Raw genomic sequence first — 25,145 nt, 5'->3', positions numbered from 1 at the left:
TTGTGGTTAAATTGTTGTCTGTAAATCAAACTCAAGATCTGTTTCTTACGTCAGCAGTTATTGGCTTCCTGTGAAACTTTAAATTTCAGCATATTGTTCTGCCAAAAAAAATGATTAACAGTTGGAAATTCCGTATTCAAAATTTCTGTGTTAGGTTATTGACAAAAACTTTGCAGTGTCGAGTCCAATGACAGAAATCGGTGATTGCTTTCTGTAGAAAAACTATGAAAGAAATGTCATTTCTTGAAATTGTGTGTTACATGCAATCAGATTATGTGAATTGCTCTTCCTTGGTCAACTGTGAATTTAAAATGTATAATATGGTGTTGGTAATTACAGGAATCAATTATTGCACAAGATGAAATTGGTCTGCGATTTTACTGCATACTATAGAAAGGTTGTGAGTCTATTATATCGTTTTCAGAAAGAATCTTTGTTATGTAAATGTGCTCTTACTTCATACTTGAAACATATCCAGGGATGAACATGTTTATCTTGGCCATATTCCTGGCTTATTCAAGTTCATACGCAATCCAATTCTACTGTTGCTTTATGTATGTTTCATACTATGTTTTATTTAAGAGTGCAATCTACTTTGGAAAAAGAATATTCGGCATATAGATTCAATAAGAAAATGGGAATTATGCATTTCATGTCTCTGAAGTTATTCAACTACTTAAAAACATTTTAATGCAAAGGAACGACTATATGTGCCTTACTCAGATATAGTGACAAATTCAAGATTTAGTAAGCATAGAATTAGGCTGGATGAAATGAATATCAGTATGAGGCTTTACACCTACTGTTATGTGATTCACTTGGAAGTATAATGTACCCACAATTCTTACATAATAAACTCATAACTGAGCCTGTGGGTCGGTTTGCTCTGGGCACATATGTGTCAAGCCAGAATATTGAGGGTCACACACTAGTCTTCGAAGTCATAAAATGAATCCAAATGTAAATTCAAACATATATGAATACTTTGTCTGACTGGTTTAAAGGTACCGAAGCATTTGTGTTTGACGGTTTAAAAGTACCAGAGCACTCTGGGTGAGTCTGCATAATTAAATGAATAAAGATATGGTTAACATACCCATGTAAGGTATGAATGGTTAGGGATCTACTACTCTGGTGGTAAGATTCAAATTTTTTGGGAAACTCCAGTATCTTTTAGCTACTGGGTTCAGATTAAGAAAAACCCTGACAAATCGGATAATACAAATTAATAAAAATAGCAACCCACTCAGACTCGAGCTTACCTTGGAGAATGTAGGTGGTACACAACACCGGGGACATATACTTTTAGCTTCAAGCGACAATGGCTCGTTGGTCCCTAATTCTCGGAGCTAGGGGACATGGACTACCAAATTTGTCCTAGGTGGTAGCTCCACGATCTTCCGCAGAAGTTAGTGATGCAACCTTTTGTTTGGGCCTGGGAGGTTCTTTCGGTTATTCAACCACTTCCTTAAGATTTTCAGTTTCAGTTAGACATTCGGATTAATAAAACATCAATGCATAATAAACCCCGAATGCTCTCTTCTGTTACGGTTGCCTTGGCCTGCGAGTACCCACGAGATAATTCAAGAGAAATATTAAATTTTACTTCTTATCAATCGGACAAAACATTGTGAGCTTTGTACTTGAACTTGTTAACCTGTGATTACATAATTGAGCATGTGAGTAAGTATTTAAACCAGTGTTTACTTATCTGATTAGATATTAATTCATGTTATATTTTTGTGAGTTAGAACTTGTTAAATTATTTTCATGTTACTTGTTTCTTTATGTCATGTTTAGTATCATGCTTCGTTGTCTATAATTAAGCAAACACATCGCATACTTGTTACATAGTACATCTGCAAAATCATAGTATTCTCCTACGCAGAATGTTTGTAGTCTAACACAAATTATTTTATTATTTTTCAGAAGAAGAGTAAAAGATCAAGAATGGTTGCAGGATGGTGTGTGAACCTATATATATGATCTATTGTGTTCTCGGGATGTCAAAAGTTAATTTGGCTATTATTAATTATGTCAATCAATCATTCAGAAACCCTGACCTTATGTTTAAACTTTTTATTAGAAATGAAATGAATGGTAATTACTTTGAGGATTCAATGCTTAGCTTGTTTAAATTTGAATATTTCTGCTGCCTTGAAAGAGAAAAAAAATCCTCAAAAAATTGGGTTAAATTTCGGGGCATTACAGAACAAACATCTGTGATTGCCTGAGCCTGTTCCAACATATATTTTGTTGATTACATGTGCCAACGGTATTGGATGATGACTGCATGCATCCAGTTTAGATGACAAGCGTATGCATACAATTTTGAGCATGTGCATGTGCAATTTGACTATACAAATGTGTTATTTTAGCCACATAAATGTGCAGTTTTGGCTATGTAAATGAGCAGTTTGATTACCTATGTATATATATGTGTGTGTGCAGTTTGAGCAATGTGCATACATATTGGGGATGTAACTGTACATTTTATATATATATATATACCTACAATTTTTACAAGACCTATGTCTAGGTGTTTTCTTTGTATTTTAAACCCGGATATTTATCATGTTGAATCTAGATTGGATATAAGTGTGTCATGATATGTACTGGTGTTGTAAGGCGTAAAGACATGTGTACACCTGGAGTTGCTTAGGTCTGGGCACGGGGATGGAATAGACCCTTGGGGTGTTGAAGGTGCACCCAAATTAAAGTACATGCACACATAATCAAATTTTAAAGCTTGGCTGGCTTAAAGGTACCGGGCAAACTGAATGAGTTAATTTAAATGAGTTAGAAAAATTATCGATCATAAGTGGGTAGTATGAGACTCATGTCAATGAGGCAATGTGGTATGTTACCCTGTGGCGGTACCTGAGCTATTGAGCCCTAGGTGCTATGTTAATTGGGCACATGCGAGGTAAGGTAATAAAATCTCAGATAATAATAATAATAAATGACAACCCATTCAATCTTGGGCTTACCTAGAAGAGAGTAAGCAGTACAAAACTCTGAGGATATTCAAGTTATACTTTGAGTAGCAATGGCTCGGTTGGTCCCCAATCCTCCGAGTTAGGGGTTCGGACTACTAATTTTGTCCTACGTAATACATTCATGTTCTTCTATAAAAGTTTAGGGTGCATCCTAGCTTGGTTTGGCCTCTGGGGTTCTCTCTCGATCATTGCACCACCCCTTTATATTACAGTTTTAGTTAGATTACTCGGGTTATTAAAATATATAGAATAATAAACCCCTTGAGTGATCTCTTCTGTTATTATAGTGGCTCTGCATATACCCAAAGGGAGAATAAAAAGATAAACAAAATATTAAACTTGTGCAGTTCTACTTTTTGAACCGACTTACGTCCCAATGAGGTAATTTCTGTGTACTGGACTTATTGTGTTTGGTTATTACTGAATGAATTTACTTGTATTATTGTTCCATTAAATTGCTGACTCTACTACTTTAAAATTTTCAGGTGAGAAGTAGTGCTGGAGCGGTTTCGGGATGTTATGGTGGTGCCATGATTTACAAATTTTTTCTGTTCCCGAGATATCTCTTGAACAATTTATTTACTTTTATTTAAACTCGTTTGTAAACGAATTACTAATTTATTTGATGTTGGATTTTATTGAGTTATGGAATGATATCGTTTGGTACGAAATTCTTGTTGCGCACTTGAGATGTTTAACCCAAAACCAAATTGATTATTTCCTTTGTATTAAAAAAAAATGGTCATATTTTTCAGGTTAAAATTTTGGGAAGTTAACAGTAACTCACCCACTTGAAATTCCACCACCAGCAGAGAAACCTCCACTGACACGCTCAACAGCAGTCATTGTCAGGTCAACCTTACCAGTATCTGAAAAATACAACTGTCACTCTAATAGTCCAAAATAAGAAAAGGAACCATAAGTTTAACATAAAACAACTATATCAGTTTTTGAAATAAAAAAGAAAGAATGAACATTATCAAGCTGTATCAGAGATGAATTTCCAGAATAAGTACTGATGGTGGCAGCAACTTTTTTATGTTCAAAGTTGAGCTTTTGCAATCAGCCAAGTGTTGGAAAATGTAAACAAATAAATAGACGTGGCACAAGATAAACAAAAAAAGACAAGAAAAAAAGATATTAAACTCCAACTGTTCAAAAATTGAATACTCGTGTTACCCCTTGTTAATGGAAAAGGAAATGCCCCTGCTCGTACATGCAGGATCCCATAAAGTTCTCAGACATTGGAAGCGAGTTAGAATTCTTAACATCAGAAGTATTCACAAAGAAGACAAGAGTGGATTTTTGCCCCAGATATCCACAATTGTACATTGCTCACTACTGAAAAGAGGCTTATCATATTGTGCCAGCACCTATAAAGCATGTCATATTGTATTATATAAGATACAGCAATTTGGCATTTTGTTGAAATTTTTTGGATAAATTTTAAAATTAATGTTCACATTAATGCAACTTTTTTGAATAAATAAAACTTTATTAAGGGCTTAATCACCATATTCTTAAGGCATGGGAGGAAAAAGGTAACACTTTCTCAGCTTATTACCAAGGACACATACAACAATATAAACATGCAAAAGAAATAATTTTGCGAGAGAAGACCCAATATTTCATTATTTTCTCTCGTAACTAACCAAAATGATTAACAAGAGACAAATTTCTTGATGTTAAATAAATGCAAATTTATATGGCATGGTTTATTACTTTATTTAATATTTTTTATGTCTAAAATGATTTCATCCTAGACCTGTTTTCATATAGCCTATGATATGCTTTTATAGCATTGCAATCATGATTCTTTTTATTGTTGACATCATGTGAAATTTGTTAATTACTTATTTGTTATGTATTCAATCCCCTTCAAAATAACTCATGATTAGGCTTATTTGATGGTTGATATTAGTTTTATTAACCATGTGTTTTTATCAAATGTGTAATTTTAAGTCTTTCTTATTTTATATTTTAAGTATTCAATTTTTTTATTTTAATTGATTTAAAAAAAAGTTTCCATATGTAATTTTAATTTATTCAACTTTTTAATTGTTACCAGGAAATGGCTAAAATGATATTGCTGCAGAAAAATTACAGAACATTCTTGTAGCGAATTTAACAATCAAACCAGCCACGAAGCTAATTCGGGAAAATCAAGACTCTCGGAGTGTGATGAAAAGCTTGTTATAGCTCTGTCATGGCTAAACTTTGAAATTGAAAAATCTGTTTGGGCTCACAAGTTTCAGCTTGAGAACACACATTGCCTGAACAATTCAAGGGTTGGATACTATCTCCGATCTATCAAGATTGTGATAGCTGTAAGAATGAGTTGATGCCAAGTGTTGATGGGGGCAGATCACCTATATGCAACCTCAGAAGAGCACAGTTCCCTGCTGCACAATTTCATTTTTCTGCGGTGGTTGATCCTCACTGTCAAGAAGTGGCGTGGAATCCAAGGCACTCCAAATCGTAGGCCAAATGCCAATCAAAATGTATTTGAATACTAACAATATAGAAACTTAATACAGTTGTATGAATAAATGATTTCATTCATAATGAATAATGAAATACATAAGATCTTCACTACAATACACTAAAAAACATACACAAAAGTCTAAAACTATCCATCACTCTCTCACTCACAATAGGCACACACCTCATATATATATCTAAGAGAGAAAAGAGAGGAAAAGAAAAGATAGAGTAAAGAGAGGAGAGAGAAAGTCCTCTCTAGCCATTGGACTAGTAGTTCCCAACACAAATCTAGCTGTTAAGCTGAGTTCCCAACAATTAGAGTGTTAGGCTTAGTTTTCAACACAAATCTAGTTGTTGGGCTGAGTTCTCAACAAACAGTGTAAAGTCAACTTTAGTTAATACCCCCTCTCAAACTCACGGTGACTCACAATGATTTTGCAATTACAAAAAAAGAATCCATTACATAAAATGTCTTCATTGACTTCATCAAGTCCTTTCATCCGTTGCTTCCTTAAAGGATGCTCTTGATTTTCAATCATATGCGCTATTATACAAAGGGTCTTTAGGATCTTCAATATCACTGATATTTGAGAACATGTAAATAGAGCTAACAAAACATCACAATTATACGCATATATATCATAAAACATAAAAGATTTAAAAAATAAACTATATTAATTATATATTATGGAGAGAGGATAGCCAAACACACAAAAATACAACAATTTTAACATTTTTCAAAAACAAGAAATCATTAATTTCAAAAAACATTAGCTTTTCAAACACAATAGTCATAGAGAAAGACTCACATCAATAGATAATTTTAAGAAAACATAGTTTTTAATTTATAAGAGAATTTCTCAAAGAATATTAATGCATAAAAGGTGCGAGATGGATTTTTCAAACAACATAAATAACTCAAAAGAGTTTAACTCATAAAATCCCACAGAGTAAATTTCTCATAGATAGATTTCCTTTTAACGAAACATTTTTAGACAACAGAAGATATAATTATTCAAATCATTCAATAAAGATCAAGACAAGGCAAATATGATAAACATTAATCAACCATTTCATTTTTAGAAGCGATATTTAATCATACAACTAATGTGTATATGAATGAATCATGAAATAGTTTAGAATCAATGAAAAAATCACTTATGGACCAATTTCAAGAAATCCTTTCAAGAGATAAGGACTTACAAAAAATATGATGAGGTTTAAAATCCCAAAAACATCAAGAAATGTTTAGACCAAGAAACCTCACGATAGAGATACATACCATTAACTCACAAAGACACACAAGTAAAATATAAGAGATCTTTCATTAACATATGCTTAGAGAAGCATTAATTAAATTTATGCAAAACATGCAAGATAATCAAAAATATCCTTGATCATGCAACTAAAGCATATTCAATGCAAAATGCATTAAAATATTTCAATAACTATTTCCCATAAATGAGTTTAGAGATTTATAAATCTCACAAAACACAATAAATGATATTTGCAAATCTTAACACTAGTTTGACCACAACAAACAATCAACTCACTAGACCTTCAAATCTAAAAAATTAAGTGTATCAACAACTAGAACAGGAGCATAATCACAATGACACTAAAGGGCTAAAAAACACACAAGTGTGAATAACCAATCAACATCTCTTGTCTACATAAAATGACACTTAAAAACAAGTGTATCAGTAACTAGAACAAGGTCATAACCAATGGATGCACATAATTCATCACATTGAAAACATTATCTCTTATTTACATAAAATGACACTTAAAACAAGTGTATGCCATCAAGAAGACTACGAATAAAAATTTTAACAATCTTTTGAAACTCCATGGTTTCAAAAAACATAACTACCATCACAAGAAAAAGAAAATATCAAGCATCAAATACAGTAACAATGCTCACATAAACAAATGAGTGGTAAAACACACTTATAGAAAACCACGGTCAATCACCTGTCAGTTACATAATACCTATATTGACAAGATAACATGAGGTACACACACAACTCACTCCAGCGACTAACTTGGATTTCCTACAACAATGAGTTCAGAGACCAATCAACCATCAATCAGACCTAAGGCAAATGACAACACGCCACCATGGGAATTTAGAATGATAAGATGACATGAGGTGCACACATAACTCACCTCAATGGCTAACCCTGACACAATAACAACAAGGCCAAAGTAAATGATACATCAAAGTTTTGTTATGGACTAAACAAATGTTATAACATGACATCAAAGAACTCATGACAATAAATTTCAAATAATGTGACTTCGAATACAATAAGTGAGTTGAAAATCATTACTTCAAATCAGTTTCAATAAAGATGATGTAATCACATGCAAACAAGGAGTCTATTGTCAATATATCGTAAATCCTCTGCAAGCAAAGGCAATCGAAATTATATCAAAAACAATGGGAATGACCAAGGAGATAGCTTACTTTAGATCGTAAGTCCACTAAGGCACCAAAAAGAAATATAATAAAGTAAAAGTAGCGGAAGCACGAAAACAAAGATTCCAAGTACCATCAATCACTAATAGGCACAAGAGCTCAAAACATAAAAATGTGGTAGCTTTTTATAAGAAAAAAGGCCTAACAAAGAGGTATATACACATATCGGGACTCATTAAGAGCACATCATGAATGTTTATAAAGAGATAATATAAAATATGTAAAAGAATGCATTTAAGTACATGATAATAAAGTTTGCTCATGCAATCCAATATAAGTTGATATAACAATCACAAAGGCTACTCATGGCATATACCCATGAATATAAAGCAAGAGATAATATTCCATCAAATACAAAAAGTTACTCCTTAATCTCATACATTTAAAACATCGAAGATCATACCCAATCAATCATTAATCCTTTATAAAATAATTTTGCACAATAAGATGGTTTTGAATATAGCAACAACTTAAAGTTAAATATATAGCGCAATCTCACGAGAGCCTATAAAACATTCATGATATTTCTAACCAATTTATAGCCTCTATGGCTCAATGAGCAAATCATTCAAGAGTTTAAAGCATATTTTTTGACATAGAAAATTCACAAAATATATCAAGAAACATGCTTTGAACTCAAAAAACATGTAAACATATTCAGACGATGATGGAGAGCTTACAATATTAAGGAGTACAATAATATATTCAAAATATCATGTATATCACATGCTAAAATTCACCAAAACATCATAATATTAAAAAATCACAAGAAGATTCATGTGAATACACACTCAGTAAACATCATACAAAGTAGGGATGGCAGTGGACCGGGGGAAAGCAGGGCCCCGCCTCGCCCCGTTTGGACCGGGGATGAAGGGCATGAAACGGGGATGAAGGCGGGGACGAAGGTTAAAATCCATCCCTGTTCGGGGATGGAGACGGGGATGGACGTACCCTTTTCCCCGCCCCGCCCCACCTCATCCCCGTTTGAACTGGGGATGGAGGACATGAAACGGGGATGAAGGCGGGGGTGGAGGTTAAAATCCATCCCCGTCGGGGATGGAGGTTCTAATCTTGAGGCGGGGCGGGGGTGGAGACCTTGTCCCCCGCCCTGCCCCGCCCCACTGCCATCCCTAATACAAAGGAGGACATATCATAAAATAGAGTATTTTGCAAAACATGAAAAACATATAAGATTTTTTTTTTTAAACTGTATACTTTTTGCAAAATACACTTATCTATAATCATATATATATATATATAGATATAGATATATTATGTTTACACAAAACCATATGTCAAGATACAATGGATTTACGAAAAACATATTCGTTTTAAAATAATTCCATTTTAAAAACATGTCATAAAGTCACAATGTGTTAAAATGTAAACATGTAATATATATTTTTTATATATTTAATAATAAAATAATTATATAATATATATTTCTTTTCTTTTCTTTTTCTTTTTCTTTTTCTTTTTCTTTTACTCTTTTTCCTTTTGTAGTTCAATTTGAACTACATAGTCAAGAACTATTTAGATCTTGACTAGGTCCAATGACTCTATTGGAAGAGCTTCCATGTCCTTTTCCTTCTTGTATAAATAGGGGTGATCCCCTCCTTTGTATGAATCAATGCTTCTTAAACATTTTGTGTATGAATAAAATATTATTTATTTTTCAAGTGTTCTTCCATTTATACCCTTTCAAGGGTCATGCTTGTAGTGTCTCCAATAGACACATGTTTGTGAGTTGTTCGTGCATTTGTGGAAGACCACCATTTCATTACATGGTATCAAAGTTGCGGAGACCTTAGATCTTGAAGTGCTTTTGCCTCGATTTTCGTGCCTTATTTGCAAAAGGTGTTTCATCGCCTTGTTCTTGGCTAAAGAAGATTTGTTTGAAAAAAGGAAGACTTGCGCTACAAAAAATTGTATTTTATTCTCTCTCTTATTCTCTTATCTACTCTTTTCTCTCTCTCTCTTCTTCCATCTATTCCTCTCTTACCGTTGTAAAAGATGGATGACAATGATAAGATGACCATCATACTCATAAAGCTAAATGATACTAATTATATAATGTGGGCTTCGATTATGAAGCACCACATTTGGGGAAAAGGATTATGGGGTATAGTGGATGGTTCTGATTCGGAACCTAAACTGTCTCTTACCAAAAAATAGGGTGATAAAGAGGTTCCTCTAACGAAAGAGGAGAAGAGCAAGGTGTTAGCCACTTATGAAAAGAAATGGAAAGAGTGGAGAATAGGGCATGCAAAAATTATGTCATGGCTAATTAATAGTGTAGACATTAAAAAATGCTCTAGTCTTGCTAAGTTTGAGCATGTTGATAAGGTTTGGGAATAACTTAAAAACATATATTCCCTTAAAGATATTGCATATGTGTGCAATTTACAGGACAAAGTTCGGACAATGACTCAAAAAGAGAAAACTATTCAAGAATATTACAATGAGTTGTCCGAACTTTCGGAAGAGTTGGCTTTTCTTGAGCCCAAATGGCATTGTGCCGAAGATATGAAGTTTCGCCAAAAGCAACTCAATATGGAACATTTCTATCAATTTGTAAATGGTTTAAGGCTGGAGTTTCAATCCACCAAATCGGTCATTTACATCGTGGAAAAAATTCTTTTGTTGTTGATACTATCGAAGAGCTCATTACGAAGGAAAATAGACTTAGAAAAAATACTCCAAAAGTTGATGATGACACAGTTCTAGTTGTGTCTAGACCGGAAAATCATACTCGCACTTATAAACTGACTCATTTTTTAAGGCAAAATGGTAACTTTGACAAAAGAAAAGTCATTTGTCATCGTTATCATGAACCGGAGCACTATAGGCCTCAATGTCCAAAGTTAAAAAGAAGAGAAGAAAAAAGAGTTGCATAAGTTGAATTTGAGTCAAAAGATCAAGATGCACCTCTATTTATGGCTCAATTGATGAAAATTCTTCAATCTCTTCTGAAAAGGGTATCATCTTCAACTAAAGCCTCAATTGAAGCGGTTGTCGCATCTTTCTCCGGTCCAGGTAACTTTCCTTAGCTTTTAGATTTTTGTGCTTCTTTTCACATGACCCTCAATGTCAATAGCCTATCCGAATGTTTTAAAAATAACTCAAGTGTGGCAAAGGTTTTTACAGACGATGGCAATCTCGTGAAATAAATAAAAGTAGATGTTTTGAAAATTTTCAAAAATCCAAAAAAAAATTATTTCAAAAGTTAGATATATTCCTAAATTAAATTTGAATCTCTTATCTGTTTCGCAAATATCGGACTATGGATATAATATCTCCTTCTCTTCTCATAGTTGTTGGGTACAGAATCGCAAATTAGGGAAACTGATTGGGAAAGGCCATAGAGAAGGACTCTATTACATGGACTTTTTGAAATTGCCCAAGAATGCATTTTGTTATAATGTTCAGAAATTATAATTGAATTTATGGCACAAAAGATTTGGCCATCCTCACATATCTAAAATTCAATATTTTCCAAGTTTGGGAAAATTTTGTAATTCTAAAAGTTTTTCTTGTAAAGGTTGCATTTTTTGGCAAAATGAAAATATTATCATTTTCTAGTAGAACTTTCATTTCTTCACGACCACTTGAGTTAATACATTCGGATGTTTGGGGCCCCGCACCAGTTATTTCCAAAGGTGGTTATGCATGTTATGTCATTTTTGTTGATGACTTTCTAGACATACTTGGATTTATTTTCTTAAACATAAATCTGAAGTTTTTGCTAACTTTCAAATATTTCATAAAATGGTTAAAAATAAGTTTCAAAATGATATTTTCATTTTTCTCACCAATTCAGTGAGAGAGTTTATGTCCAAAGAATTCAAAGACTGTCAATTTACATGGCATTACACATCAAAGATCATGTTTACACACTCCACAACAAAATGGCCTAACTGAACGTAAACATCAGGACATTATGAAAACTACTAAGACCTTGTTAATTGCAAATCAGGTTCCAAAATTTTTTTGTTGAGGCGGTCCTAACTGCCACCTACCTCATCAATAGGATGTCATCTTCCTCATTAAAGAATATAACTCTAATAGCAAAACTTGTCAATTTAGCTCCTGATTATTCAAGATTAAGAGTCTTTCGATGCAAATGTTTTGTTTTCACCAACAAAAATGACACTCTCTCCTCATGCAATCCCATGTGCCTTTTTAGGATATGCAGATAATCAAAAAGGCTACAATTGTTTCGACTTTCAAAATAAAAAATTGTGTCAAGAAATATATTTTTTTTGTAAAAAGAAAGCTTCTTTGAATTCGAAAAATCCTAAAATGCCACTGAATATTCTTTTTTAATTGATCTAACTTTAAAATCCAATGAATGTGATTTTGAATGTGACTTTGACAATGTTCAAAGTCCTATTGCGGTTGAAAATGATGATAATAATGGAGAGCAAATCCATAGAGATGTTATTCTACAATATTCAAGACGTAGAGAGCAAAATCTTCCATGTGCATTAAAAAAATACTCTGGAGTTCCACCGAGAAGGTAGTCTAGAATTTCTAGACCTCCTGAAAATTTTTATCTTACGAATCTTTTTCACCCACGTATAGGGTAATCATTGCATTAATACAATTATATGTTAAACCCTCGTCATATTATCAAGCCAAAAATCATATAGAATAGATAGAAGCCATGAAAACAGAATTGAATGCATTAGAAAAGGCCAACACCTCGACTATCCAAGATATTTCTCCAGGTAAGAAACCTACAGGTTGTAGGAGGGTATCTAAAGTCAAAACCAAAAGTTATGAAACTCTAGAAAGGTATAAGGCTCGTCTAGTGGCAAAAGGATATGCCCAAGAGTATGGCATCGATTATGAAAAAACATTCGCTCATGTAGCCCGTATGACCACTGTCAGAACTTTAATAGCCTTGGCTTCCATTCGAAAATGACATATCTTTCAATTGGATGTCAAAAATGATTTTCTGATTGAGAATCTGACTAAAGAAGTATATATGAAAGCCCTGCCTGGTATTAGTATCCCTGAAGTTATCGTCTAGAAAAAGCTCTTTATGGTCTTAAACAAGCTTCAAAAGCATGGTATGACAGATTTAGTCATGTTATGCTTGATATTGGTTTTCAACCTTGTTTAACTGACACTGCTTTGTTTATTAAGAAATTTGATGCAGGCATCATTATTCTCCTTCTCTATGTAGATGATATGATCATCAACGGAGGCGATAAACAAAGAGTTGCAAATATCAAAACTCTTCTTAAAAGTCACTTTGAAATGGCTGACTTAGGTTTATTAAGATATTTTTTAGGCATTGAAGTTGCTTATTATGATAAGAAAGTGGGCATTCAAGAAGTTGTCAACGTTAAAATGAAAATTGATGATGGAGAACTTATTAACGACCCTGCTCCTTACAGACAGCTTATTGAAGCTCTTTCTTATCGTTTCATTACTAGGTCAGATATAGCACATGGTGTTTACACTGCTAGTCAATTTTAGCATGCTCTCACTTCTGTGTATATGGGAGCAGTTTTGCGTATTATTAGATATTTAAAGCCCTATCTTTCACGAGGACTTTTCTTGTTTGCTTATCGTCTTTAAATTTAATGGCATATACTGATGCTGACCGAAGAGGTAATCCCAATAATAGGCACTCAACCACTAGTTTTTGTGTGTTCTTAGGTGAATTCTTGATTTCGTGAAGGTGCAAGAAGCAGCATAAGGTCTCACTTTCCTCCACCGAAGCTGAATAATGAGTCATGCAACAACTACTATGGAAGTTGTTTAATTTAGACGATTGCTAGCAGATATGGGTGTTGAAGCGACACAAACTTCAAAAATGTCGTGTGACAACAAAAGTGTCATCTACATTGCAAGCAACTGGACGTTCAATGAGCGCACCAAACACATTGAGATGGACTGTCACTATGTTAGAGAGAAATACTTACATGGAACCATTGATATGTCATATGTTACATCAAAGTATCAATTAGCAGACTCCTTCACAAAGCTTCTCGCTGCTCCCAGATTTCACTCTCTCTTAGACAAACCTTCGTTTATTATACCGTAAGTTTGAGCGAGAGTGTTAAAATGTAAGCATGTAATATATATATATATAATAATTATATAATATATATTTATTTTATTATCATTTTTTCCATTTCTTCTTTTTCTTTTTTGTAGTTCAATTTTAACTACATAGTCAAGATCTATTTAGATCTTGACTAAACCACTAGTTGTTGGACCTAGAACAACGGCTAGAAATAGAGCTATTGGACTAGGTCCAACGACTCTATTCGAAGAGTTCTTCCATGTCCTCTTCATTCTTGTATAAATAGGGGTGATCCCCTCCTTTGTAAGAATCAATGCTTCTTAAGCATTTTGTGTATGAATAAAATATTATTTGTTTTTCAAGTGTTTTCCATTTATACCCTTTCAAGGGTCATGCTTGTAGTGTCTCCAATAGACATGTTTGTAAGTTGTTCATGCATTTGTGGAAGACCACCATTTCATTACACAATGTACATACCAGAATGAGTCTTGGATCCAAGCCATTTAACAAGTCGAAATTTTTCCTTTGAAGCATGATCACGAACACAACTCCAAGACCTTGATGCCTTGAACTGATACCATGTCACGAAGTGGTGCAGAATCCAAGGCACTCCAAATCATAGGCCAAATGTCAATCAAAATGTATTTGAATACTAACAATATATAAACCTGATACAAGTTGTATAAATAAATGATTTCATATACATAAAAGAAATAAATGCATAAGATCCTCATTACAATACACAAAACAACAGACAAGAAATTTTAAAACTACCCATCACTATCTCACTCACAATAGGCACACACACCCTACATATATAAAAAGAAAAGAGAGGAAGAGATAGAGTAAAGAGAGGAGAGAGAAAATCCTCTCTATCTAGCTGTTGGGCTTAGTTCCCAACACAAATCTAATTTTTGGGCTGAGTTCCCAACAACTAGACTGTCAGGCTATGTCACACGGACTCGGCTAGGGAGGCGCCGCACCCGAGTCGACACGCCCCGACACGGGTGCGGACACGGGTGCGGCTTCGGACTCGGCCTGGACTCGGTCAACGCCGAGTCGGACTCGGTCAACGAGTCGAGGCCGAGTCCGTCCACTTTTGGACTCGGTCAACTTTGATCGAGTCCAAAATTGTCCATTTTTATAGCAAAAAACAAAAAAAATGATCTTTTTATATAGTTTTTAAAATATATATAGCATGAAAAAAGCTAATTATCATTTAATTCTCTCTCTCATAAGCCCCATAAAAAATTATTCTTAAATATTATCATCTAATTCTCTCTCTCAATCTTAAAAGCTAATAAATTCTCATCCACGAGTACCAACACTTTTCATCCACCGAGTTCTATCTCTTATAAAGGCTAATAAATTCTCATCCACCAGTACCAACATTTTTCATCCACCGAGATCATTTAATTCTCTCTCTTTTTCAAATCTAGCTTTGAAAAATTAAAAGCTTTTAATGCTTTTAATTAATGTTATAATTTTAGCAAAAGATGTTTAATGCATTTACCAGAACATGCTTTTAGTTAATGCTTTTAATTAATACCTTGATGATGTTTTATTCCCATGGTAGCTAAGACTCAGCCGAGTCAATGATAAACTCAGCCAAGTTTGGTTCTAACCCAGTTATACTACTATTTTAACTCAGTTAATTCAGGATCTGAGACAACTCGGAAGAGTCACGAGCCGAGTGTCCAAAATTTATATAGATATATGCACACACAGGATATATTATTATATATATATATATATATTTTTTTTTAAAAAAAATATATTTATATATATAGCCGAGTCCCCGTGTCCAAAATTTTTAAAATTGTGCCGCACCCGTGTCGCACCCGCACCCATGTGACATAGCTGTCAGGCTTAGTTCAAAACACAAATCTGGCTGTTGGACTGAGTTCCCAACTAGTGTAAAGTCAACTTTATTTGACTTTACAATGAATATATTACATATATACATATATATAAGTATATATATAATATATTATATACATACAAAAAGGTAGAGTAATCTTAGACATTTTTACTCATGGGTGTGAATTAAAATTGTACTTTGGGGACATCACCTGTCGTAGAATAATTAATAAAGAAATTTGCAACAATATTGTGAATGCCATAGCCAACGATAGCTATGCCAATATAACAGAGCTATAGATGAATGCTCTGCATCAATCTGAAAACCTTAATCCTGGAGAGAAACAGAGTTGTGGGATTACATGTTCAGTTACAGCAAAGGCTGGAGCGCAAGCTATGGAAAAGTTCTTATCTGCAAAATGCTAAATATAGCAGTCAAAAGTTGGATGAGTTCCTTCTTACACAACCTGCTACAACAGAAGGAGATAATCATGAGCACGATTTTGGCTGCATTCTGCTAAAAAATTGTTGTTGTACAGAGCAAAGGTGATGAAGTTAGCAACTGCACCATAGCTAGAAGGCACGTCCATCTGTGATCATTGCAAAATTTTCCCTCTTTAGGTTCCCTCTTTTCCTTCTCTTTGCCTTTCTAACCTCTATACCTTTTTTAAGGAGAATAAAAGATAGAAAAGAAGAGAATGAGAAAAGAAAGAAAGAGAGAGGAATTCGTTTGCAAAGGTCTCACTTGACCTTAATTTTGAAATATTTGAAAATTACTCGCTTCCGTTTTTAAAAACTTGAGAAAAAATGGAGAGACGGGATTCGCTCGTCGGTACGAGGTTCGACCGTTCCTGGCGCCTTTACCAGGGGTAATCGAACTTATGCCTTTTGCTTTGTTAAAATATTGTCTAAGAATTTATTCTAAGTCTAAAGATGCACAAAGAATCATGCATGTGAAATGCGAATGCAGAGATGTATGCTTTTGAGAAGAATATTTTTTTAGAACTTTTGAGATTTATCCAAGTGATTTTGAAATAAATTTGAGAATATAGTGAAGAAATGGTTTTTGAAGGGTTTGAATCTAACTTAGAACTTGAAATAAGCTTGAAAGGGACTTGAAGTTCTAAGTTTTGGAATAATCAGAGATCTTGAAATAAATCTTGAATTTAAAGAATGAAGAGAAAAAGGAGAAGAGATAAAATTTTCAAAGTCAAAATGAGCTTTGAATTTGAGTTTGAATCTAGATTTCGAAATTGAGATGGGATTTGAAAATGGAATTGGTTTTGAAATCTGGAAAAATGGGATTAGATTTCGAAATCTGGGTGGAATTTTGGATTTTGATTTTAAAATCTGGATTTTAACTTGGATTTGGATTTTTAGAAATCTAGATGAATTTAGAAATGGAATTGGATTTTGAGAAATCCATATGAAATGGAATTGGATTCTAAGAAATCTAGATGAATTTAAAAATGGAATTGGATTCTGAATTTCAAGATTGGAAATGAATTTTAAAAATAAAGATGAAAAATAAAGAATTTGAATGAAAGAATGAGGATTTTAAGATAGAATATGGAAGGTGTGAATAGAGATTGAAACAGGATTTGAAAGAGATATTTTGAAGATTTATCTCAAAATCACTTGGATTCTTGAAGAAAATTTGAAAATAATTTGAAAATAATGATGTAATTCTATCTTAAATGATGAAATGAATTAAAAGAATTTTCAAAATTGAATATAGAAAAGCATATTTCATTCTTTAAATGAATTGAAATAAGATTGAAGATATAATACATTCCTAACTATGGTCATAAAATGTATTATATAGTAATCACATTTAAATTCAAATGAAAAATAAAACATATTTTGGTGTCTTTATAGAGTTTAAAATGAAATTAACTCTCAATATATCCTGACTATGGCCATTGATATATATTTTGAATTAATTTTAAGTTAAACTCTGATAAAGGAAGAAAATATTTAGAAAAATATGATGATTTTGAAAAGAAATCCAGTGCGGATCCAATGTTATTCCATAAAAGATGAAAATTCTAAGCATTGTCCACATTTTGACTATGGCCATCAATGTGAATCATTTGCTTAGGATTAATTACCTTATATTAGAATGGTGCACGTGTCATTCGTGTTTCACCATTTGTGAATTTTTGAGAAATAAGAGAAAATAGTATGAAACAAGCAATTTACGATGCTCATTCATTCTATCTAAAAGCTGGAGATGTAACATTCTCATTAATATCTAACTATTACAATTCTGATATTAAAGTCACAATTTCTAAACTGAGAAAGGAAATAACATTTTCCATCCATTTCCTGCAAAAATTCAGTTTTGCACAAGATGAAGGATGTATATAGAAATTTGCAAAATATCACATTGAACTTAGAACGCAACTAATGAAATGCTCATGCATATATTTACACTAATGAAAATGCGATGTAAATGACAAAATATACATTGGAATGATGTTTTTCGGTTAATGAGGAGTAAATATCAGAATATATATGCAATATCCTAAAATGATGGTGAAAAGTAGATGTTGAAATAGGTGAATGACATCCTAAATTAATTAGAATACATACATATATATATCATCTAAATGGAAAGGTAACGATTGTATTTGATGATGTCTAGAGGCAGTGGTCAGCATATTATGCATGTTGGTGGAAGCATTGTGATAACAAGAAGAGGGAGTTGGGTATGCTGCTTTAAGGATTCTAGCCTAACTTTACAGTGCTGGCAGCAATGTGAGTAAGTGGCATTGGGAATGTAAGTGGACGTTGGATGAACATGCAGCAGAGGGTGACTGTGCTACAGTAGTAGCGGGGCTGGTAATAGGTGTGAGGGTAGACAGTGCAGTGAAGTGTTGTTTGCAAGCTGAAAGTGATGTGAAGGAAGTAATTGTGAAGGAGGCTGGAAGCGGGTATGGTATGGTGCAGTGGGTAAGAGATGAAGTGCAATTCATACTAATAGGTGTACGAGAGACGAAAGTGGAGGTTAGGAAGGGTGCTGCAGAAATTAACAGCAGTAAAAGGATGCTACAACAGATGATAGAAGGTGATGGACTGATATGCTGTAAGAGATTTGGTGACATGCAGTGAAGTGGGTGAAAGGAGTTAGAGGCGAAATGATGTGGTCAGTGAGTATGAAGTGAAGAAGGAACTGTAACAGGTGGTGATGTGCTTACATGTGTAGGTGTTATGAAAAATGAAAAGGTTATGTAGAAGGTGCAAGCAATGAAGAGGGCGTGAAGCTGGAGAAGGTGTTGTGCTGCTGTGTAGCAGGTGCAACAGGTGGTGTAGCAGTAGTGTAAGTGTTATGAAAAATGAAAAGGTTGAAAAGAAGACATTATTCACGTACTGGGTTTGGATCAGATCCAAACCCAATTCAAGTGTATCTAATTTCAGATTTAAGCACATGTTCATTTATTATATTAATGGCATATTGTAAATTACATTGCTGTGTAATGGGTATTCTCATACCCTAGTAATTGTAACACTATATACTTAATGGAATGTCAATACTGCAGCCTTCCAGTGAAGGATTCTGCAGCTCTTACGTATCATCTCCTCTTCCTGTGCTTGGTCTTGTGCATGTGCCAAGGAACCCACCATTTCTTACATGGTATAAGAGCCATTGATCCTCTCTCCAACATCTTCATCCAAGGTATTTCTTTTCTTATTCTTCTTTAAATCTATTGATTCTCTCCAGTCAACGTATTTCTGAAATCTGCATCCCTATTTCTCTCTCCTTCTCATCTAAAAATCTACATCCCTATTTCTGAAATCTATTGATCTTATTCTAAAAATTTGCATCTCCCAACTATTTGCATCTAATCTTTCTCCTTCTTACATTGTTTCACATGATTTCATTGGGTCACACACGTGATTTCTTGTGGTCACGCATGAGTAAATCTTTGTGTGATTTCATAAGTTGTTCCTAATCTGATATTTTCTTCAGAACTGAGTAAAATATCAGATTCTTTTTCTTTACATTTTAGAATAATGTTACCTCCAAAAATCATATTCAGCCCTTTGCATTTCATTGACAAAAATCATATTCAGCTCTTTGCATTTCATTGACTGATCTTTATAGATCAGTTTACTGCATAACTCTGGTTTTGTGTTGAGTCTGCTACCCGTAAAAAAAAAGACCGAGTTCCGTGTTCTGACTTCTTTGGTTCTACTCCAGTATTGTTTCTGACTTATTTTATTTCTAAGTCTTGCTCAGCCTTCAATCACCTATGGATTCCCTTTTTTCTTCTCAATCTGGCCTCTCTTCCAACTTTCTTAATCAACTTGTATCTGAAAAACTAAATAACTCCAATTTTCTCACCTGGAAAAGACAAATCATCTCATTTATAAGAAGTCAGGATCTTTCTGGACATCTAGATGGCTTTGTTTCTGTTCCTCCAGAGTTCATATCACAAGATGGCAAGGTTGGGGAGGGTGACACTTTCATTACTTTTGTCATAAATTCAGAATATATATCCTGGATGAAGCGAGATCAAGCTTTGGTTGCCTACATCACTTCCACCCTGTCACAGGAGGTGCTTGTGGTAATTCCAGATGAATGTTCTGCAATGCAATTATGGCATCGATTGGTTCAGACATATTCTCAAGTTTCTCAGGCCAAAGTATTATTTTTAAAGAAAGAGTTTCAAATGCTGAGAAAGGACTCCATGACCATCATGAAATACTTGAACAAAATGAAAACCATTACAGATCAGCTGGCCATTGTGGGATGTGCAGTCAGTGACAGAGATATAGTGCAGCAAACATTGAGCGGGCTGGGATCGGATTATCATATGATGGTTACTTCTTTATTGTGTTTGCCAGATTTACATACATTTGAAGACCGTCGTGCCAAACTTTTACAATATGAGATGACCTTGAAAGGATTTTCTGAAGATACTCATGATCAAGCTGAGGCACACGATGTCCTTGCCACAGAAGTTGCCTATGGACGAGGACGTGGTAGGTATGATTTTCGAGAAAGAGGGGAACAAGAAAGAAATGGACAAGGAACTCGCGGAATATTACCTACACCCAATATTCCTCCTAATGGACAGAGGCAAAGATCTATACCCACCTGTTTTCTATGCAATAAAAGGGGACATATCAAAGTTAATTGCTGGTTTAATCTTCAAAATAGAGGCAAACAACCAGAGACAAGAAAGGGGTCAGATAAATTGAAGAACAATAGTGAAGTCAAGGAGTTGTTACTATCTGCTCTAGCTGAATTGAATTTAAAACAAAATGATCAGGGCACTTGGTATGTCGATTCTGGTGCAGCCACTCATGTCACTGGTAATGCTGGTAAGCTCCTGACTCATGTTCTTTATGCTGGTAGAAATAGTATAGTTACTGGAGATGGGTCTCACCATCATATTTCTCACATTGGAAACTCTGTCATTCCTATGTCTACTTCTTCTCTTGCTCTTTCAAATGTCATTTATGCTCCGAATATCAAGAAAAATATTGTTTTTGTCTCTAAGCTTGTAGATGACATCAATGCTCTAGTTGAGTTTACTCCCTTTTCTGTTTGTGTCAAGGACCTTCACACGAGAGAAACGTGCGCTGAAGGAAAACGCCAAGGGAATATGTACGTGTTCCAAGAGAATCCTTCTACCTTGAAGCTCACATCATCATCTTCTTCCGCCCTTCCTAAAAATGTTTTTAGTCTTTCTGAGTGTAATAAGTTGAATCTTTGGCATGGTCGTCTGGGTCATTGTAATAGTCGTTTCATTTAAAAGCTTGTTTCAAGCAGTCTTCTTCCCAAGTCAAGCCTAAGTTTAAATGTCAATAGTAAAAATTGTTCAAGTTGTCTGCAATATAAGAGTCATGTTCTTCCATTTCATTCTATTAATAAAAGAGCTTCAAGACCATTTGAAATCATTTGTTCGGATGTTTGGGGTCCGGCTCCAGTGGCATCAGATATTATCTTATTTTGTTGATAGTTATTCTCGGTATACGTGGATTTTCTTTATGAAATGTAAATCCGAAACATTCAAGTTATTTCAGAACTTTCATTTCTTTGTTCAAAATCAATTTTCTGATAATATTCTTTGTTTCCAATGTGACGGAGGGGGTGAATTCTCCTCAAATGACTTTATTAATTTTCTCCAGACAAATGGAATACGTAGACAGGTGTCTTGCCCTCATACACCTCAACAAAATGGGATAGCTGAACGCAAGCATCGCCATATTGTCGAGAGTGCAATGAGCATGATGCATGATAGTAACCTTCCAATTACCTTATGGGCAGAGGCCTTTCATTCAACCGTTTATATCATAAACCGATTGCCCATGAATATCCTGAAAAACAAATCACCCTATTTTTCTCTACATGGTGTTCATCCAAATTATCATGATTTGCGAGTATTCGGGTGTGTAGTGTTCATGTTGACAGTTTAATGTGATACAAGTTTCAGGATAAGGCCTTGAAGTGCAGATTTGTGGGGTATGTTGATGATTATAAAGGGTACAGATGCTATGATCTCGTGAGCAAGCGTATCAAAATATCCATAAATGTTGTATTTGATCAATTGAATTTTGACCACAATGTTAACACTCTTCCTGAAATTGAAGTTTATCACCCCTGGTTACACTCTGATCTCTTTTCTAGTGTTAATGATGTTTGTCCTTCTAAATGTAATCAAAGAGATGAGGGAAACATGTCTGATGCTCTCCAAAGGACTCAGGAAAGTGTCCTCTCAGATCTATCCTTGCCTCTCGGAAGGTATAAAGATATTGTTTACTCTCGACGTGAGACGGGGACCATCTCCAATTCTGATCAGGAGATGAATTCTTCTTCCTCTATTCCCAGAAGATCCACTCGACCCCGACATCCTATTGACAGATGGGTAAGTTATGAGAACTTCACTATGGATTTCCAACTTTTCTTAACCTCTTTAGGTAAGGAAGATCAACCCACAACATTTTATCAAGCAACAAATTCTAAGCGATGGATTGAAGCTATGAATGAAGAAATGGAGGCTCTTCATGAATGTGGCACTTGAAAGATTGTTCCCAGACCACATGATCGAAATGTGGTTGGGTCCAAGTGAGTGTATAAAATAAAATATAAGCCGGATGGTACTATTGAACGATATAAGGCTAGATTGGTTGCCAAGGGATTCACGCAGGAGCAAGGACAAGACTATGATGAGACCTTCAGTCCGGTTGTGAAAATGGGCACTATTCGAATTATATTATCATTGGCTATTAAGCACCAGTGGATTATCAATCAGCTGGACGTAAAAAATGCATTCCTACATGGAACTCTGAAAGAGAAAGTGTACATGGAGCAACCCACAGGGTATGCAGAAGGGAACTCCAAAGAATGTGTGTGTAAATTAAAGAGAGCTATATATGGTTTAAAGCAAGCCTCCCGATCTTGGTTTGATAGTTTTTCTCTTAAAATAGAGAAATATGGTTTTAGTCGGTCTCTTCTTGATCATTCTCTTTTCATATTCAAATGTAAAGACACAGTTACCTTGTTATTGATATATGTTGATGACATAATCATTACAGGTAACTCTAATGAACATATTGAGCAGGTCAAAGAACTCCTGAATCACAGGTTTAAGATGAAGGACCTTGGTCAACTGCGATATTTCCTTGGAGTAGAAGTTGACAGAACTATTGAAGGCATGACACTTACTCAACATAAGTACACTATTGATGTTCTCAGCAAGGCAGGTATGAAAGATTGCAAGCCTCTAAGCACGCCCAGTGTACTTCATCAGAAACTCAGTTCCCAAGATGAAGATTTGTATGAAAATCCTACATAATATCGCAGCATAGTAGGGATGCTTCAATATCTCACCTTTACTCGCCCTGATATTGTCTATTCAGTTAATTAGGTATCTCAGTTCATGCATGAACTACACATTGGGCATATGGAAGTTGTTAAACGCATTCTTCGATATTTGGAGAGAACTATTGGGATAGTCTTGTGTACAAGAAGAGTATGAAGGAACGTCACATGCATGAACTTCTTGTATACACAGATGCAGACTGAGCAGGAGATCCAGATGAGCGTAGGTCAGTCTCAAGATATTGTGTTTTCGTTGGCCTAAATCTTGTCTCTTGAAGCAGTAAGAAACAAAGAGCTATTGCGAGATCGAGTACCGAAGCAGACTATAGATCAATGGCAGCTGCTACAGCTGAAGTAACATGGATCAGACATCTGTTAACAGAAGTAGGAGAATCAATATCTAAATGTATTCTCTTATGTGACAATCAAAGTGCCATCAACATGGCATTCAATCCTATCTACCACAGTCGTGCCAAGCATATTGAAATTGATCAACATTTTGTAAGACAGAAAGTCGAAGAGAAGGAAATTGAACCAGGATTTTTCGAACTACTGATCAAGTTGCTGACTTGTTTACCAAAGGGCTTATCAAGGACAGATTCTGGATGTTGAAAAGCAAATTGTTCATGGTTCAAAACCATGTACATCTTGAGGGAGGATGAAAAGAAGACATTATTCACGTACTGGGTTTGGATCAGATCCAAACCCAATTCAAGTGTATCTAATTTCATATTTAAGCACATGTTCATTTATTATATTAATGGCATATTGTAAATTACATTGTTGTGTAATGGGTATTCTCGTACCCTAGTAATTGTAACACTATATACTTAATGAAATGTCAATACTGCAGCCTTCAGTGAAGGATTCTGCGGCTCTTACTTATCCTCTCCTCTTCCTGTGCTTGGTCTTGTGCATGTGCCAAGGAACCCACCATTTCTTACAAAGGTTATGTAGAAGGTGTTGTGGGTTGGGTGTGTAGTGAGAAAGATGTTGAGTGGGTATGCAGGGGATTGCAGCTGGAAATGGTGGCTGCACACACAGACGTTAGAAGTGGTATACAGATGTAACAAACGATGTGCAGTAGTATATGAGTACACAGCAGTTGTAAACTGCTGTGAATACTTATAGCAGGGAAGGGATTGGTGTAGCAGGGGACGGTAGCAAGTGGTTGTGATAGGTGATAGGGCAGTGAAGCTACAGTGTTGCTACAGCAGGTGCTGTGTGCAAGATGATATATGCAGTGATGACAATAAGAAGAAAAAAAAAAGAATATCAGACTGGAGGAGCCTAACCCAGCTACTTGGTAGCAGCAGTAAGCAGGGTGAGGAAGGTGATTATGTTACAAATGATACTGGATCATGACCGAATCAGGGGTTAAAGAGGGTAATTATATAACAATTTCTGCAAATGCTAATATATAAAAAAAATAACACTTAATGC

At 34.7% G+C, this 25,145-nt stretch overlaps 1 protein-coding gene across 5 annotated transcripts in view; it reads right to left on the bottom strand.

Annotated features, from left to right (window-relative positions):
* LOC149827975 (outer envelope protein 80, chloroplastic-like) overlaps positions 1 to 25,145 on the bottom strand; it is a 90,744-nt gene that overhangs the window by 41,541 nt on the left and 24,058 nt on the right. For all 5 annotated transcript variants that reach the window (XR_016434993.1, XR_016434991.1, XR_016434995.1 and 2 more), the window contains exon 7: positions 3,787 to 3,868. Coding sequence is in view for 1 of the 5 variants with exons in the window: in XM_090019770.1 (XP_089875896.1) it covers positions 3,787 to 3,868 (82 nt within the window). In the remaining 4 variants the exon portion in view is untranslated. The remainder of the gene's footprint in view (positions 1 to 3,786; positions 3,869 to 25,145) is intronic.

The sequence above is a fragment of the Nuphar pumila genome, chromosome 10 (assembly GCF_984573655.1).
Source record: "Nuphar pumila chromosome 10, dmNupPumi1.hap1.1, whole genome shotgun sequence".
In the NCBI taxonomy this organism is placed as follows: domain Eukaryota; kingdom Viridiplantae; phylum Streptophyta; class Magnoliopsida; order Nymphaeales; family Nymphaeaceae; genus Nuphar; species Nuphar pumila.
Note: the sequence above shows the minus strand (reverse complement) of the source record. Positions and strands in the feature narration are given on the sequence as shown.